General features: G+C 42.3%; 1 protein-coding gene across 1 annotated transcript; it reads right to left on the bottom strand.

Moving 5' to 3' along the window:
• Positions 1-985: 985 nt before the first annotated feature.
• On the bottom strand, positions 986-12,081 carry kif4 (kinesin family member 4). The gene is made up of 31 exons (XM_079283780.1): positions 11,912-12,081; positions 10,822-10,960; positions 10,534-10,648; positions 10,093-10,283; positions 9,879-9,968; positions 9,525-9,691; positions 9,336-9,430; positions 9,073-9,192; positions 8,759-8,934; positions 8,495-8,556; positions 7,849-7,981; positions 7,590-7,648; positions 7,326-7,431; positions 7,133-7,231; positions 6,787-6,945; positions 6,311-6,414; positions 6,028-6,172; positions 5,790-5,900; positions 5,580-5,663; positions 5,248-5,349; positions 4,975-5,130; positions 4,755-4,852; positions 4,432-4,561; positions 4,139-4,309; positions 3,909-4,028; positions 3,721-3,798; positions 3,372-3,473; positions 2,909-3,076; positions 2,489-2,614; positions 2,034-2,150; positions 986-1,909 (listed from the first exon to the last, which is right to left on the bottom strand). The coding sequence occupies exons 2-31, from the start codon at positions 10,942-10,944 to the stop codon at positions 1,700-1,702; spliced, it is 3,717 nt and encodes a 1,238-aa protein (XP_079139906.1). The 5' UTR covers positions 10,945-10,960; positions 11,912-12,081; the 3' UTR covers positions 986-1,699.
• Positions 12,082-19,242: the final 7,161 nt, after the last annotated feature.

The following is a 19,242-nucleotide window of genomic DNA, read 5'->3' as shown; positions in this document are numbered from 1 at the left end:
GTACTTTGCTTTTTAACCACAAATAAACCGATTTTCCAGTCAAACAATGCTGCATTGTCTTGTTCTCCAGTTTGGCCTTGGGAAGCAGCCATTGCAGCCAAAAAAACCCCCGTCCCTTTGTTCAGAGCTCTGCTGTTGATCAGGTGGAAATGTTTGGAGCGATTTGAAGGAGCCGTCATGGGGAGAGCTTCTGTCCCTACATCATGTAGAGGCTGGGGAGAGCTGAAAGCCAGACATGTCAAGTCACAGCTGCTCCCAGTATTCAGCAGTGTGCTCATGTAGAGCTTCTTTTTCTGTTGTCGTTGCAACGTCCACTTGTTTTGTACAGCACACTCTCCCAGCAGAAGCCATCAGATCAGTCTCTTATTACCAGCTGCTGCTTTCACAGTATGCGACTGTGATTTGATCACACCAAGGTGTTGTTCTTGAGGTTGTTTGTGACGGATGAGAAGCTCCACCAGCAGTGGAGGCAGTTTGTGTCAGACACGGTAAGTTTATCAGTAAATCGTGGTCATAATTCTTTAATAAACTATTAAATACCTTTTAATGGTAATTGAGGCTCTGGTGTGAAATTCACACAGAAAATGTCCAAAATCCCAAAGCTGGAACCATTACCAGTAAATGTTTGGAAGTTTTGCGCGATAAAAAGACAATTGGTTTCCCAATTCAAGTTGTTCTTTAGAAACAGAATTATCAACAGACACAACTCAACAGTTTTTAAAATATTAATTGCACCATTTTATTTATCCAATTCTAAAAACGTGAAACCCTTAAAGGGGCGCTCCAAAAAATGTTGGACTACCGATCATGCGTCAGGAAATACTTGTGTATTTGTTGCCTGAAGGAAATCTCCCAGAAAGCATTTGAAGTAAACTGAAGCGTTTGTTAGACGTATAAAATGAAACAGAAACGCAAATTAGTGCATTGAATTTATTCAAGATCAAACCCCTCAGGCTCTTCAGCCCTTGTAGAAATGGATAAGAAAAAGTAAATGGAGTAAATAAGCAGCAAAACGGCCTCATACCAAAAAAAAATATACAGTGATTCGGCTATTTTTCAGTTTATTTTGTTCGTTTTAGCATTTGTGGGAAAGAAATGTGTACATTAAGTTTCAAAACTCCTCAGTACAATTTGAGATTAGTGTAATAATAATGCAGCGCTTTAGTTTAAGATTAAATTTTCTTTAATTGAATATTTTCCACTAAAGAGACAGCAACGTAAAACATCATTACAGACTAAAGAATTAAATAAATTATTTTCCATCAACTTACGACACAGATATTAAACATCAGTACACATTCAGTCAAAAAGAAAAACAGTTTGTTCTTTAAAAGCAAGATTTGACTGTAAGACTTTATTCAGCTCCGATAGTAAAATCACAGGGAAGAAACATAAAAAGCACGCAGTGTTGAATAGTTCTGATATATTGGTGGACGACAAACAAGTAAATTTAGTCTTACTATATAAGAAATATCATCGAACGCGTTAAACTAACATATGTACAGGCTCCTTGATCATCTCATTGTGAATTCCAGCAAAAGATTCGATGCGGTTTACAGTCCGTTAGTTACCGAAAACAAAGTGTCTTAGAATCCACAGCTACTCTCATGTTACAGTACAAGACAGTTTAGTCACATATACACAAAACATTCAAACACGGACATCTACGGAAGAGCACGGGACCCCCGCGCTGTCCCGATTAAGACTCCTCTCTGATTGGAGTGCATCCGGAGAAAAAACTGTTCTGACAACTCGTCAGGAGCCGTTTCTTCTTCTTGAGGAAGCTGACGGTAGTCCGGTCCTTCCCGTGGTCATCCTCTTCCTCCTCCTCTTCCTCTGGCAAGGACGGTTTCCTGACCAACTTCAGGTCAGCGGTGGCATGCCCCATGTCTCCGATATCTTTCAGCACCTGAGACAGTGCAGGTTAGCAAACCGTTAGTCTGCTCTGCTTCACATCCCAAGGTGGTGAAAGATGGAGAACTACAGAGAAAGAATCACTAACTGGTCAGATCCTTCAGGAGGAGCCCGCTCACCTTCTTACTGGGCGTACAAGACGGCGGCTGAAAGAACGTGGTGTTCTCCGGGCTGTCGGATATGGGATCTTGAAGAGCCATCGAGTCTTTGGAGACGATTTCTGTCTGACTTGCATCCTGAAATGAGTGAAAAGACATTTGAATGTTGCTTATGGGTCTTTATTATAATTTCATAAAAGCCTCGAGTATCTTCAACAAAGCAAATCAGGGTATTCTTTGTCAATGGAAGTTACATCCGACTAAAACACATCCTGACAATCTTCACGTGTGTTTTTCCTACCACGACATGTCAAGATGTCTGCCCTGAAGAAGTTCACACGCTGATATACAAACACGACAACAGACCATTTCATTTTTTTGCAATTACGGTACTGACGGTAAAATATTCCTGCATCACACAAACGCAGAGAAAGTTATCGGTAGATGAGCCGAGTGGAAATCATGAGACGACTTACCCCGGCAAGCACCTGGTTGTCCATATTTCGACATTTCTCGTGATCACACTGGCAGTTCTCTCCGCACGTCAGCTTTCCTTTGCGGCACCTGCACTGCTTGTTGCCACAGCGACCTTTACACGCACACTAAAGGGAGAGAAGTCGTGACGTTTCTTTGCATCATGAGTAACCAAACTATCCTGATCCTAAGAAAAGACGTTTACAGCTCGGCACCGGAGGAAACGTGTGCGTTTCTCTTATCTAGCGCACTTTGAGTCAGGTGACGCGTTTCATTAATTAGCAGGCTGATTTAATATCCTGCACATCCTTTGTTGTCGCCCTTCATGAGCCTTCAGTGAGCGCCGTGGACAGACGAGCTCACAGGTTTCATACACAAACAGCCCGTTTGAAGATAACCTCCGATCCTCATCTCAGTCTCACCCCGGTTGCTTTTGGTTTCTTTGAGGTTCTGCGACCCTTCTCCGGTCTCTCGGGGCGCCACTCGTCCGGTTCCCCCCCACTCTCGTCCTCGCTGGGAGACATCAACTCCTCGACGCTGATGGTCGTGTTCTGCGGCGCTTTAGCGGTGGTGAAGCGCTTCCCTTTAGGCTGGTTTGTGGAAAACACAAAGAAAGAAAAATCAACACACGTGGACTTCAAAATGAATATCCCTCAAGTTCTCAATCAGAGAATTTCACATTTACTTCTCAAAAATAAAAGATATTGTTCGCAGAATAATTCACGATTGGTGCAAAGCTCTCTTTCAGTTAAACGTTGGTCCTGACTAAATCATGTTCGATGACTATGGGGAACAACCTACATTAGCCAACTCACTGTTAAGAAGTGAAGTACCCGTGTATGAAAACAACAACGACGAACAGGAAGGTAGAATATCTGGGATTACCTTCGGAGGAATGTACTCAAACGAGTCCTCCAGGTTCTTTTCATTGTTGGTCGCGGGCGCAAGGACCTTCTTTCCACTTGCCAGGCGGAGCGATGAGAGTTTCTGTGGAAGAAAAAACATGGTTGGGTTTGAGCCAATCTCTCTCACACACTCTCTCTCACTCTCACACACACACACACGGGAAGCGTTTCTTGCCTGCAGCCATGTTAAATCATTCAGTCACAAATGATGTGTCGTCTGATCATTGACCTTAAGCCCCTCCTCCCATCAGTGTGGTATGAGAGTGTATGGTGTTCATCCTGTATAAGTTAACTTTACATTAAACCAATAGTTGAATGATAAAGCTTACCTCCTTGTACGTCTCATTCTGCTCCACCAGCGTCTGGTTCTGCTCACTTAATGCTCGAAGCTTTTCAAGCTCTTCTTCCTAAAACGATGTTACAAATAACCGCACGATTACCTTTTTGTTTCTCCTACACAACGAACGATGCAGAGTCGAATTGTTGATTAAACACTTTTCAGCCGGTGGAGACAAACCTGAACTTTGAGCCGCTGGAGAAGTTCCTTCTCCTTTGCACGCTCCTCATCCGTCTGCTTCGTTTCAGCTGGCTCTTCACATATGGGCTTGCTCTGGAGCCGATTAAGGAAGTAATGGACCTGGAAACAGCAAAAACAAAAAATGTACGGTATAGAGAACAGAACATTTCAGTATACACGTCTCTATAAAACCAGATGCAAACTGGTATGTGAGTAAAAGCTATGAGCACCTTCTCCTGATGCCTCTGCTCTAGTTCCACCAACTGCTGCTGGTGCTCCATGTCCATGGTGGACATCACGTGTCTCTCATCAGCCATCATCTTCCTTAAATCTTGTGAATTCCCCATCTCCTGTTTGAGCTCGCTCTCCAGCTTACCACCTGCTGTTTTTGCAGACACCAGCTAAATAAAAAAAAGAAAAATGTACGAGGTTTTTTTTGGGAAACACGAAAGGCAACAAACGAATGTACGTACACTAATTTAACACACAGGTGTGAGATTAAAATGTACGAGCATCTGCTTACCTCAGACATGAGGACCTTAAGGGCGTACTTGGCGTCGACTATGCTGGTGATGCTATCGAGGCGCTGTTTCAAACGGCCCTCGCCGTCAGCGACGAGGACCTTCTGCTGAAGGTCAGCGATCTGGGCATTCCTGTGAAGACACAAAGCACTCTTCACATCTTAACAATTCCTGCAACAAGGTTCAAAATCACTTTTCTGAAGAGACTTCTTTGCAAAAAACGGTTAAAAATGTTGTGAGCTCAACCTATTGGGAAGCAGAGTACGATGAATGCGCAACAGATTGTTTTAAAAAAGCGGTGGCCGCGTTGCTCCGCCGGACTCACCTGAGGGCCATCTCCGTCTCCAGGTTCTCCACCTGTTTGGTCAGAGGCTTTTCCAGCGCTCCCTGGGTCTCCAGCTCAGAGATGATCAGCGTCCGACGCTGCACGGGAAGGACACCACGAAGAAAAGGATTGATTCTTTGTTTCTACTTCGCTGATGCACTGGATGTCTCACTTATTCTTTTTTCTTCTTTAAATCAACAGTATAGACTTTACAACTCACCCTGATTTTGGCAGCTGGTCGGTCCCCTGCCTCCATCTGCTGTTTGAGGTGGTTGATCTCCTGAGCCAAGACCTTCCGGTCATCCAGCAGATCGTTGAGGTGGCGCCGGGCCTCCTCTGTGCTGACCATCACCTCCAACTCATTGATAAGCCATGTCTGATCACATGAAGGCAAGCACAGAGTTAGGGCGGCAACATTCTCATTGTCTAATCTGGATCCCTTTGAGAGATATATATATATATCTATCTCCATCTTAAGGACAAGTTTTACTACCTTAAGCCTTGCAGCAGCTCCCTCTGTTCCTCTGTTGCGTTTATCTGCTGCCTCACGTCTCTTCTGCAGCGCATCTTTTAACCGCTTGTTTGCAGCTGCAGCCTGTGGGGGGGGAAACAAACGTGCAATAAGCTGCTTTGAACTATTACCAGTTCCATTTAATTCTAAGAGTCTGAGATGAGCTTAATAGTCAGACTGAAGTGACTCAGAGGTTTGCAACCATTTTACTGGTCGTGGTAATAGTTGCTACTTTACAGATGTTGAAACATTAAATCCAGCATGTTTTATTTGTAGATGGTGCGAATGAAATGAAACGGACCGAGAGGCCTCACCTCCTCAGTTTTACGTCGCAAAACATTGGCTTGTTTCTCGAAATCCCTCCCAAGTTTAAGCAACTCATACTGCCGTTTACGATCCTGTCAAACAGATAAACAATTAACAGAGAGATGCTTACGGAACCAAGTGATGAACGATTTAGCAGCAAGATTTAATAATTCTATGAATAAGATGTTGATGTCCTGCAGTGAGGAACTCCCCATTACCTTCTCCTTCAGCTGCAACACCTCCCTGTCCTTCAGGCTCTTCCAGTTTCGGAATTTCTCCGAGTCCTCCCTCATCTGCCTCATCAGCTGTGTACGCTGGGTCTTCATGGACTGTGAGATCCAGAGAGATATTAGAAAAACATGCATCCTAAATGGTAGTAGTGCACGTTTACACTTAACACACACAATGCAGCCTTCGCCTTTAAAGGGACTACATGTAAAGAAAAACCCTGCTCACCTGTATCTCATGCATCAGGTTGCCAACTTTCTTAACAGAGGACTCTTTGAGCTTCAGCATTTTGGACTGCTCGAGAAGCTTCTTCTTCATGTCCCCCAGCTGGCCCTCGAGCTCCTGCAGTCTCTTCCTGCGCTGCTCACTGAGCCTGAAACAAGGTGGTGTGCGTCAAGACGAAGCAGGAAGTAAACAGTGAAGGCTTCGGCGGTTACTTCATTTGTGTGTCAAAAACAAATCGGTAATACTTTTTGTCAAATTATGAAGCTCCAGGCACAAGTTTTCATACTTCGCCTGGTTCGTGTCCTTCTTTGCAGACTGAAGCGCGAAAACGAGATCTTCCTTCTCCTTCTGCAGAGAATCCACTGCGGACTGGAGAGTGTGTACATTCTTCTGTGGGACAGAATGTCAAGAAGATTAAAAACATATGGTTCATTATTAGTATAATCAAAACAGAAAGACTGTGCTTTAAAATCATGACACGCATTAAAACGCTCATGGGAACCTCGCCCCATAGCTGTCGCACCACATTATTCTTACTAACAGATGAATGATGATCAAAAATGTATTTTGCAACATTTAAATCTTATGTTCACGTAGGTTTAGATTTCAATCCTCTCCGACCCAAACCCTGCACTCGTGTTCAGTTTCATTCAGAAAAATATCACGTCACCGAAGCAAAGGATGCTCTAGCTTCCGTTTGATGGGAACATAATGAAACAACTGAACTCTGAATGATTTTGAGATTATTGCCAGAGTGCTTACCTGGTGCTCCGATTCCATCGGCTCCAGCTGGGTGTCATTCTGGCACATTTTCTTCACGAAAGCCTCCTTCAAGCTCAGCACTTTGTTCAGCTCGATCAGCTCCTTGGAGAGCTGAGCCTGTCGCAGTGCATGATGGGTCGTGAAGCCCTCGGGGGCATCCTGTTTAAATGTGTTAGAGGTGGGGAACATCTTAAATTGACATCAAGTCTCAGAAACTAAATAAAAGCGGAGGAGAAAGACTTTATTCTTCGGTCAAACTTTTTTTCTGAATTCTTAATTTTGTAAAGTATATTTGATACTAATCAACATCTAACGTGAACATCGACGAACAAAAGTGTCGACGTACTGAGGATTCATCATATTTACTGCTGTTCCCGGACCCCTCGTGTCCGTCCTCTCCTGCAGCCATGGCGTCGATGGAGGCGGCGATGCCTTCACTCTCATTCTTAGGAAAAACAACAAACAGTAAACCACAATATTCCGCATTATGAACATTCAATCAACGCTGCTGGATGTATAACGGGAGACGACTTCAGTACCTTGAGCTCCAACACGATGTCTTGCAGGTTCTTCATCACCTCGATGTTCTCCTTCAACTCCTGGTCCTCCAGCGTCTCCAACACTTTCTCCAGATCCACTGTACATCTGAAATAACGGTTCATAAAGAGTCTGGCTCAATACGATCATCGTGGGATTGGTCAACAAAAAAAAACAACCCGAATTCCATTAAAAACAAAACACGACATTTAACGGGAATAAGCCGTTAGACTCGTCCTGAAGCTCTCCCGGCTTCACAAACTCACGCTGCATGGTCGCTCAGCTGCTCCATTCTGCTTTGTAGTTTCTCATTTGCATGCTCAGTCTGTAAAATTAAGCAAACACAACGTGATGGAGGACAACACAAAACAGTGAAATGTCAGAGAAACATCAAAAATGTGTCGACAACATAATTCCCCCCCCCCCCTTTTTAACAAGTTACCGGTAATTTGTTTTTAATTGTCAATTTCAATTGTCTTGGCTTTCCAGACTTTCCAACGACTGCACTGTCGCGGTCTTGCTCACCATAATTATCTTCTCGAACATGAGGGCAGTCTGTCCCGCTGCCTCACTCAGCTCCCTGCTCAGCTTATTGTTCTCACCCTGCAGAACGCGATTCCTTTCCAACAGCTTCGTCACCTTCGCCGTAGACTCTGGCCTGTGACAGAACGCAGAGTGTCCGTTATGGCCTTTTGTCATTACTTTCATTTATTAAATGCTTGACTCGCCAGGCTACACAGCAGCGTGAAAAAAAAAGAGAGTTGTTAAACGGTGAATCCTGGAATGTGTCAAACATACACGGAAATCAGCATTTTACACCCTAAATATGTGGTCATTTTAGACCATTTAAAACAATTCAAGACAATTAAGACAGCGTAAGAGCATGAGGAATAAAAAGGCGCAAAATAAGTCATTTATAAAACAATTAAATAAAAGAAAGTAGATGTCTTTTGATGCTGCCTGTGGGCACTACAATTTCCATGTGACTACTTCACTCAGTGAAGAAGAGAAGGAGACAGAATGCCAATGATCCTGCAGCATTGTTTTTGTTCCCTCTCCAGCTCCTTAGACAGGCCTTTCGTCAGCCCGCCCCAGACTGGGCTTTGTTGTGGGTGCATTCATCCCACATCCTGATGGGACATTCATTTATTGGAAGAATGCGATGTCTTACCCAGAGAGCACCGGAGCAACTCCTCCACGGGCATGAAGCAGCATCACCTGCAGCTCCTGAACCTAAACGAGTGTGTGAATCAAGACGATTGGGACATTTATTACGTTTGAAATGGAAGTAGTAAGGCATGTATCATTTATTTATTTATTATCCGCACCACTTTCTGTCCTATCGATCTTCAACGAAGATGTTGAACTTGTAAACAAGCAACTGAACTGCATTTAACTTGCAGCATCATCACACAAGCCCCACAAATGTCTCTACCTGTTGTTTCAGGCGGTTCATCTCTGCGGCTCTCGGGTCAACGTTGACGACAGGCTTGTTTTTAATCTTGCGAGCTCGGTCAGCGTATCGCAGCGTGTTGATGGTCTCCTCCATGTTTGAGTCTGCAGGACTGATGCACGCGATCATCAAGGTGTGGCTGTTGCCTCCCAAAGAGTCTGAAAACATTCCATTCGACAATAAAAGTCAAGCGACGCAGCCTCGATTTGCTCGTGTTTGAAGGATCCTGAACGTGAGGATGGCGTCTGAGACTAATGACCACGGAGTAACTTCTCAACATGTAACTCAAAGCTTACTTTGTAGCAGGCGGGTGAGCTTGGAGTCTCTGTAAGGTACAAAGCTGCTTTTCTTGCTTTCGTCCCCCAAGGCGCTGATCACGTTACCCAAAGACAAAAGGCCCCGATTGATGCTGATGCCTGAAGATGAAAATGAGCAGCATCGGAAACAGAAAGACTGTCATTGAGGGCACTTTCACAATACAAAAGAGACAGCACACTACACCATATAGCGTGGAGAGGATCATGAATCGAGAGAAAAAAAACAAACATATTCAGTTTACCTTCCTTTAACCGATCTCCCTCTGCTTTGGTTTTCTTTTGCCTTTCTGAACCAGCCAGATCCACGAGGTGCAATTTTGAAACAACAGAGTCGGCTCTGCAACAAAAGATTCCACAAATATTCAACCGATCCCACTGTTTAACCGAACACATTACAAAGTGATTGTGTGAGAAGACGCCGCCACACTGACTTGTCTGTCCCCCTGCGCTGGTCCAGCGTGATGGTGAAGATAGCGTGCGAGCGCGAGGAGGCAGCGTTCATCGCTGTGGAGCCCACGGTGCGAACGGAATTTCCGATCTCCAGACAACCCACCATCTCCTGGGCGGTGACCACCTTCCTCTCAGTTAAACCCACGATCTGGGGAACAGGACATTTTCAATTAAAACTAAACGCGGACACACTCCATTATGTTTGCACACTGCTGCACTGCACTCACTTGAAATACGTCACCAAGGAATAGGCCGAGGTTTATCTTTCGATCTACTCTGAGCTTCAAAGTGATGACTATGTGCGTTCATCTTTGTAAAACATGTCGGTCACTCACCTTAATGCCTTCTTTCGGGTCTTCCCTGATGCTGAGGCCTGATTTATCTTTCGATGCACACAGCAAGTCCAATATGTCTTCATTATAGATCTACAATCGCAAAAAAGGAAATCACTTTGATTGCACAATAAAACAGCACCTGCTGAAAGCCGATAGACCACAATACCTTTCTAGCTGGCATGAAAACAAAAGTGTAAACAACATTTCCACCGACCTCCAGGTAAGATACCGCCAGACTGAATTCACAGGCGGGCCTCTTCTCCCGTTCCTCAAAGATCCTTCTGATAACTCGCGGAATAACTCCGACTGAAGGATCACTTTCCTGAGCCGATGTGTACGTGCCTCCCATGGAGAAGGTCTTCCCTGATCCCGTCTGTCCGTATGCAAGAACGGTGGCATGGTAGCCTACAAACAGGACACGTTAGTGAGAATGTAAAATGATTCAAAAGACAATAGAGAAAAATAAATATCTCTAGAACTACCTAAAATCTTTCATCTAATTATGCTTTTCATTTATGTGCCGCCAATGGTCAGGACAGTCAAGTGTTTTAGCAAAACCATGAATTTTATGTTGCACAATCTGTTTCTGGGGTTAAAACAAGAAGAGAGTTTTCTTCCTGAATGCAATGAATCGTGTTAGAAAAGGTACAGCTACCTTTGAAAAGCCCACACAACAAGGGGTACACGGTGGTGTTGAAGACCTCTTCTTGTTCGGTGGTGGAATCGAATACATAATCATAGGTGAACGCCTTCTCTGTGCCAACGATCACCTGAAAACAGAACAAGAATTGAGCTGTTGTTACACTTACTACATAGTGTAGCTCCATGGCCTTTAAAGAAAGACAAAAACACAAACACACATGATATACACATGGATATATTAGTCATGGTACAAAATAATACACTGAAAAAAGGATATTTCCCTAAACTGTTGAGCACAGACCTGCGGTTCTCCAGGCACGAACGTCAGACAGCACTGACAGCCCTCGTTGGTTTCTTTAGGGACCAAAGGGCGGCATCGCAAGGCGACCCTCACTGGGATCACCTTATCATCCTCATGGGTCATGATGAAAAACTAGATACTTAGGAATGAAAGAAACAAAAAGGAGGTAGGCGTGCCATTGTTAAAGTCTACAATCAAGAGACGCCTTCATGAATCTAAATACTGAGGGTTTACAACAAGGTGCAAACCACTGTTAACACTGAACAACAGGAAGGCCCGATTACACTTTGCCAGAAAACAACAAAAAAAGCCTGACCAGTTTTGGAAAAATATTATTTGGTAAGATGAAACCAAGATTAACTTCATCAGACATTTATTGACCGCAAAGGATTTTCCTCCAAGTATTAAAAATAATGATTATATTCACAATTATGTTAGTTTGTCCGATTTACTTCCGAGCCTCTGAAAATGTGGGGGACTGTGTAAAAATGTCTGTAATTCCTAAACGGTTAATGAGATATTTTTGTTTTATATATTGAATTAAAGCTGAAAGTCTCCACTTCAACCACATACTGACTGATTCGTTTTAAATCTGTCGTCGTGTAAAGACGCAAAATTAGAAAAATTGTGTCACAGTCCAAATACTTATGGCCCTGACATTACCTGGATTACTGAACTGTGTGCTTTTACTCAATTGACCTATTTTAAGGATACGAAAGCCACTTAGCGGTTAACTGCTAAATCTTCTTCTGCTTGTAGTTTTGTTGCAGAGTCGACGCGACTCATCATGTCAAATTCCTTGTATGTTCAACAAACAATGGCAATAAACGGTTTCTGATTCTGAACTATAGCGTGCACTTACCAACGTTACCGTTGAGGCAAAACAAGCTACCAGCTAACTAGTTAGCGGTGGTTAAAGTGCATTATTATTGTATTGAAAACATTACCGGTGGGCAAAATGAAGTCTTCAACCCAGCTGACATATTGTAACAACGTTTAAGTTGGAGTCAGTTTACCGTTAACGTCAACCTAGCAAAGCAAGCTAGCGTTGGCCATGAAGACGATGACTTCAACTTTAACTTCACGTTACCTTCACGTTTCCTCCAGGGCCAAAGTTTAGATGTCACAAAGACTGCATTCAGTAGTTCTCGCTGAAGACGGTCAGCGTTAATATGAAACACTCTTCATAAAAAGTCCAATTTTGAATGTTACTGGTTTCGGCTAACTTGATTAAGTATTGTCTTTGAGACGAGTGTTGTTGCTGCCCGCCACTTTCAAACACTCAGCTCCTCCTCATCCTCCTTCTTCTGCGTGTAGTTTTGTTGCAGAGTCGACGCGACTCGGCAGCGACACTGCCCTCCACAGGATAAAAGAAGAAACACAGTATTTGTACAATACCGCAACAAACAACAACAACACATTGCTGCCTTAACCGTTCACCTTGATCATTTTACTCTACGTCACACATGACACATACATTCAGCTTGTAATTTATTTATTCATCACCTATTTTCCTTCACTCTTCACCGTTATTGAACCTGTTTTTTCTGCACACAGATTCCTGATCTTTTGGTGCATTCACTCAACTGGATATAAAGGAGGGGGGTAAAAAATGTATCACGGTTTTGAGGACTGTTGAAACAAATCATCTTGTCCTAAATGATTCAGCATTCAAATGTTTGTCCAAATGAGCTGAGCACATATTAGATTCATGATTATTTCGTGAACCGAAGGCCATTTATATAATTTGAATGCATTCTATTATTCAAGTGGACAAAATGATGGATTTTTGTTTTGCAAGCTTGCAAGGTTAAACCTACCGCACTGAAGCCTCTCTGTTGACTTGAAAGCTGAATACACCAAAAATCCACAATTTTATGACGTGAGACAGAGAAGAAATGAGGTGAATCACCTGACAGTGACTGCATTTTCTATACCCTCAATTCAAATGGTCGTTATCACAATTCAAAATAAGGTTGTGATACAGAGAATCGAGAGAACACGCATCAAAACAACGCTGCAGCATGACAGCATGTGAATCAGTAATTGTGTACAATACATGCTATGTTAAGAAATAAAAAAGCTCAGGAGAGATTCATTTTTTGCTTTGAATAATTGCTTTTAGAGGAGGACAATACGGCAGAAGAGAAGCTGATTAGTGACATGACATCCCTCTTGATGAGATGAGTTTTCAGCCCTGTGATGGAAAATGGGGAGTGACTCTCTGTTCTGGATGAAAAGAGAGAGGTCATTACACCGAGAGCCAGAGGGGAAAGCATCTGAGTGATGAAGTGATGAGGGTTTCTGCGGGGAAGAGAGAGATAAGCAGGCAATAAACCGCCAGAAGACAAGAGCATGGAGTCGTGTTACTGTTGTGTGCTTCTGATAAGCTGCGTTAGTTGTTTCCAGAAAATCCACCAAAAGATGATTTCCACAATGCTGCGTCACAAAAAATGATTCTCCGTCCACGTTTAGTTCTACCCACACGTCAGAGGATTTATCGAGGTAACAGAGCACCGCACCACAGCACTGTTGTAGCTGGGCCATATGCACTCCATGACTTTTATCAACCTTGTCACCATGCTGATAGAGCTTATCCTCTCCAACACGGATGTCTGACTCAGCCTGCACCCCTCCTGTGACAAAGGCTGCCGGACCCACACACACAGAACAATGAAGTCACATTTTCACAGTAGGCTATATGAGCAGATTATGGGAGGGACATTTTGACATGTCTCACATCACGTTGCAAATTCTTGTCAAAATGTGTTTTGACGCTGGTTGCTGGCTTGAATATCCATCAGATTATTTATCAGCCATTGCTGAGCAGTTGAAACCATAGAGGTAATAATAATAATAATAATAATAATAATAATAATAATAATAGGTGGAGGGAATCCATAAGGCCTTGAAACTCGAGTGAGTGGAGACATGTTGTCTGTTGTCATGAGATTGGCCAACAGTAAATTATTATTTTGATACCCCAGCAGGAGACTGGAGAAGTAATCATTGGGTAATTGATATCGATACTATAGCCAGTATATGCCACAGGGAAGTAAAACTGTCATATTCCTGCACCTCTGAAGTTTTACTGAACATCCTGTTTATTTGAATCATGGTGAGTATGTCTCACTCTCTGTCTTCAGTCTTACTGTACGCAGACTCAGAGGTGAGTGAGTCCTGCTGCTCGAGGAAATTCTACCACAAGAACCAACAGCAACATGCCCGATTATCTCTGCTCCCAGTAATAGAACGCACAGCGAATGAATGGAACAAACCGGTCTACTGTCTCCATACACTCAGTGATGATTGTGCATGTGGGCACTTTTCCTAAATAGGAAGATTGTAATAACAATAATAATGCTCTCAGCTCCGTCTATTTGGCTTGTGAACCTTCACCTTGAACCTTCACCTTGCCCGCACTGATTCTCTCACTGGAATGGGAGGAAGAGCAGACATGCTTCCCTCTTTCCTGATGTAGTTTCAAAAGACACTCTACACGAGGCACTCATCCATGCCTAACATCCAATGGGAGCATGAATGGGTTTTTTAAAGAGGATATTCTGCTCAGCTGCACTAAGCCATGTGTACATACCAGTACCTCGGCTCTGCCGAGCTAAACGTTCTATGATGGGGTTTTCAAAATGTCATTTATGACAGAAAAACTGCAATCTATATGTACAGTAGCTGAAATAATGAAGTCTGCTGAGTATCAGGTAATTAGAGTGAATTTAATTAATTTGCACAATTAAATTCTCAGTGCAGCCTCCACATTTTATTTGCCATTTTTAACATTTTAGCAACTTCTTCTTAATGAAGTCGTGGTAGATGGATTCAGGGATACAGCATTAGATCTAGCCAATCAAGAACTTTTAGGTAATCCGATTGCATGATGCAACATTTGGCCTGCTGTCTGATTTGGCGGCATCTCTGGGGCAGATGTCATGTAATCTCCAATGTGAAAGATGCAATATATCATTCAAATTGAAAGATATTATTTTGACTGTGGGAGATGAATGGCGTCCTGTTCTTATCTTGGTGTGATGCTGTGTTTTGTCTGCAGATGCGGTTGAACTCCTGGGTGTACCTCCAGACTATCTCCTATATGCTGGGAGGTACACCACACAAGGCATTTAGTAAAAAGGCCTCACTGGAGACTGAAGGTATACGGTAATATCAAAAGATTTATTTGAATCAGTTAACGTGATTAACAGCTGTCTGAAAAACCTTCTTAAAACCTTGGGAGCACCAGACAATCCCTTTGTTCAGCTACAACAGAAACTCCCTCTCCCTGGACGATTTGGAAACGGTCGGTATTTAGATAGATTGTTCTGTCGCTGCTATAGATGAGATTTTAATTGATTCTGAATCAGAAAATAAAAACCGCTGCTGGATTTGCAATTTTGTTCCCCGCATTAGTTTCCCCTGAACTGCCTGACTGAAGTGGAAGCTGATGAAAAGATGGAGTGCATTGACCAGCTGAAATGGATGCCAAAAAGAGAATCACCCCCAGTCAGGTCCTCGCCGATCCATCCATCACAAGAGAACCCCGCCAGCATAGCGCTGGGTAAGTGTCTGTGTTCGCAAGTGGGCTGAAATATTTTACTACTTTGTATACAGTTAATTTATGAGTAGTGAAAACATTCGGGCCCGATGGTAAAAAGGTATTTGGTCATAATGACTCGCCTGATTAAATAAAGGTTGAATAAAAACAATTAAAGTTAAGTAGATAGTTAGATAGCTAGTTAGCCAGGCATGATAGTGTTACCCGTTTGCATTAGAGCAGATATACAGTCCACACTGTTTACATTAATTTCTTACACTTTTATCTTCTGTGTTTTTGGATTTAGAAGGGTGAAAAAACAGTTTACACAACAAGTATCGCTTTTACTTCTGCCCCATGTACACTTTTTTGACATCTGCTGCATCTTACCGTTGCTGAACTGGATTGATTCAAATCTTTCTATTTTCACCAGTCTAAATATAATTAGAGATGTCTTTTATTACTGTTCTGACTCCTTATGAATAAGATCTGAACACATGATGAAATGTGGAGAATTTATGATCATGAGCATGTGATGCATTTATTTTGAATTGTAGCTTTGGTGATCATCAACTTGTAGTAGCTTTGTGCCTCTGAGTAACTGCGCCTGTCTTCATTCAACAGCACAAATGAAACCTCTGGAACAGCTTCAGCATTACCGCCAGCTGTTCTCTCACCTCAACCTCCACAAACTGACAGCAGCTCATCGTCGGTGGATGTAACTTGGTGAGACTATTTCCTCTCCTCATGTCGGCCATATTGGATTTTTTAAAACATGATTTCTGTTGAACTGCTTGTGTCATAATTCCATAGCTCCAGTACGGATCGACCCCAGACACATTATATCCGGGTGGTATCGTGGGGCGACCTGCACCGGCGGAACAAAGTCCAGTGGACCACATCTGGTTGGAAATGCTTGCCTCCACGAGTGTCTGAATTGGGAAGTTATTTCACATTGTTGTGGATTCTACTGAAATTTCCTTTTGATTTTCAGATGACATGGAGTCCAAGAAGAAGACAAAGAAGAAGAAGAACTGCTTCAAGCGCCTGGGCCAAGAGGACATTCTGCTGCTGTATCTCTGTCGATGATGACGAGGTATGACTTGCACGATGAACACAACACCTCTCTCGATGAATTTCACACAGGAAATACAGATACTCTCTATCGACACTGGAGGCCATCTGTCAGGAGCGGTGTTGCAGATATACGTTCATAGTTGCTGAGGGTATGAAGGCAAATCAATGTCAAAATCCGCAAGCACAAATGAGATCCACGAGCGTGTGTGTAGAGGTCCAAGCACAGCCTGAGTGTTCACGGTATTGTTTTAGAAGTAAAAGCATCTGTACAGTGTTTGACTGCAACAAATATTGGCTTTGTAGCTTATGCCTCTACATAGAGCTCCATTGTTTTCAACGATTCAAAACACACCAGTTCCCGTAAATATGTTCCGTTATTCTGATAAACATGGGCTCTGTAGTTTATTTTGACTCACTGCCACTTACACTGCCTTGATGTAAACTCATTAGAACACCAAATGTGTAAAAATCCATGGCTAAAAGTACTCCATAACAACAGCACCGCTTACGCATTTTTGGGTAACATTTGCTTAAAACTGCTGTGCCCAAGTATTGTGAGAAACTACTTCGCCTTTTTAGGAAAATTGAATTCCTTTTTTGATGCGTTTGAAAAGATATACTGTACGTCTTCAGTAGGTAGTCTTAGCGAAATGGTAACACATTGAGAGAACGGACGAATTCTTTGTTGATTTTTGGACCTTGCATCGGATTTGTTGACCATGAAAAAAAGACTAACATCGGCCTTATTGATAATTATTCATGTCAAGAAGGTAGCCTACTTGAAGGGAAGGTTTTTGTTGTTGTGTACATTTTTCATAACTCATCTGAATTCATTACTCATGTGCTGAACTGTAAATTGCTTTAGCATGTTGAAAAAAGGAACAAAAAAGGAACAGTATTGTATGTAATCAAAAGTTTAAAAAAAGTATAGTAAGTCATGAAAAATGTACTAAAAGGTCAGAGTGCAGTATGTCAAGAAAAAGGTCTTAGTATTGTGTGTCATGTAAAACTCATAGTATAGTATGTTGATAAAAGTCATAGTATAGTATGTGGACAAAGCCATAAAGCACTTGTACAGTATGTCAAAAAAAGTCATAGCATAGGACGTCAAAAAAGTCAGTGTAGTATTTCAAAAAGGTATGTTAAAAAATATTTCAAGTCCTCGTATAGTGTTTAGAAAAAAGTCATAGCAAAGTCATATTCTAGTAAGTCAAAAAAAGTCAGAAAAAGTCATAATAAAGTATGCTATGCTGACAAAAGTCTTAGAATGTCGAGAAAAGTTGAAATATAGCATGTCAAAACCAAGTGTAATACAATTCATTGGATAGTATGTCTAAAAAAGTCACAACATTCATAAAAAGTCATTATACTGAATGTGACAATAAAACGATCATATTGTATTGCATCATATCATGTTTGAATATAAATGGGCTTCGCTGTCATTTCTTCGGTACAGCAAGTGCCTCATTTGCAAGACAAATTTTTAGCAAAACCAGTAAATCCAAATCAGGCATTCGAGGATCACATCAGTTTCTGTAAGATATACACGTTTTCTTAAATCATTTTCGACAAAAAGTTAAACAGATTCATGCAGAATAATGATGTTTGCTGAAAGTAAATAAAGCCTAATATGTACTTTGGTCTGCTCAAAGAGGCCTGTTAGCAGGCAGATGCTCAGTCAATATCCACAAGAGCCAACAATAATTAGCTATACATTTTAAAACAGGCCTGAAGCCTCACGCTGAGTCAGCCATGAGGCTCATGGGAGGGGGTCTGTGGGCTGCTCTTTACTGCTCTGGCCTAGATGATGAACTCAAATATGTCTGGACTCGACATTAAGTGGGAATAAAGACAAAGCACTGAGGATATTACTGTAAACATTAACATACCACCAGATCATCCTCTGTCAGTGAGGCTTTAAACTTTAAAGGCTGAGCCACAGGGAGCACCTTCCTCTCAGATAATTTATTCTGAGAGGTTTGAATAATGATGATCGTTTCGACACTAAACACTGTCTTGGCCTATGCAGCTTTGCCCAAGTTTTAAAATCAAGTTGGCCCATAAACCTCGGATGAGTTATGATCAAATATACTTCACCTGACAAATGCCCCATTAATTGAAAAACAAGTATGGTAAAACATATTCATTTGTGCCTTGAATCTGTATAACAGGAGGAAACGGTGTCTGTGGCAGTGGTGCTTGAAACCTAATTAAACTTAAGTGCAGGTATAACTGTTTACATAAGTATTTTGTAATGCATGGGAGGGCAAGAAAACACACCCTCAAGGGAATTTTACCCATGAGTCAGAGCACGGTCATCATCAGCTGATACGTGTAATAATCAGACATTTAGACAACTGTTCTCTTCATTGACACATTTATTTGTGACGAGGATAGGGCCACAGAATGTGTGTGTGTGTGTGTGTGGGGGGGGGGGGGGGGGGGCGTTGGAGAATGATTACAGTTGTCATATATATTTATTGTTTTCTTCCAGCAGCAATTTCTTCCAGCAGGCCCTGAAAACAGGCCAATTTCATATATACAAGATTTCATGCAACAGTTGTTTGAACCAATAGAGACTCAAATAAAGGAAGGGATAAATCATCTTACTGAAATGCAAAGATAATTCCCTTTACAGGACTAAAAAGGAAAATCTAAAGAATAGGCCAGCACTGGCCTCCGTGCCTTTAACTCGGGATACCGATACTTCACCATGCACGCGTATGACCATCGGGAGCGCGCATGCTTCCACGGCCCCGTACACGTCTTCAAAATTGCACATTTGATACCCCCAGAAGTAT

The sequence above is a fragment of the Melanostigma gelatinosum genome (assembly GCF_949748355.1).
Source record: "Melanostigma gelatinosum genome assembly, chromosome: 14".
In the NCBI taxonomy this organism is placed as follows: domain Eukaryota; kingdom Metazoa; phylum Chordata; class Actinopteri; order Perciformes; family Zoarcidae; genus Melanostigma; species Melanostigma gelatinosum.
Note: the sequence above shows the minus strand (reverse complement) of the source record. Positions and strands in the feature narration are given on the sequence as shown.

Bases quoted from the DNA above. Each gene is read 5' to 3' on its own strand.
- kif4 (XM_079283780.1), bottom strand. From the start codon at position 10,944: ATGACCCATGAGGATGATAAGGTGATCCCAGTGAGGGTCGCCTTGCGA. The intron at 7,432-7,589 runs GTGAGTTTGTGA...CCGTTATTTCAG, and splicing joins CAGCTGAGCGACCATGCAGC to ATGTACAGTGGATCTGGAGA. The intron at 6,415-6,786 runs GTAAGCACTCTG...TCTGTCCCACAG, and splicing joins CGATGGAATCGGAGCACCAG to AAGAATGTACACACTCTCCA.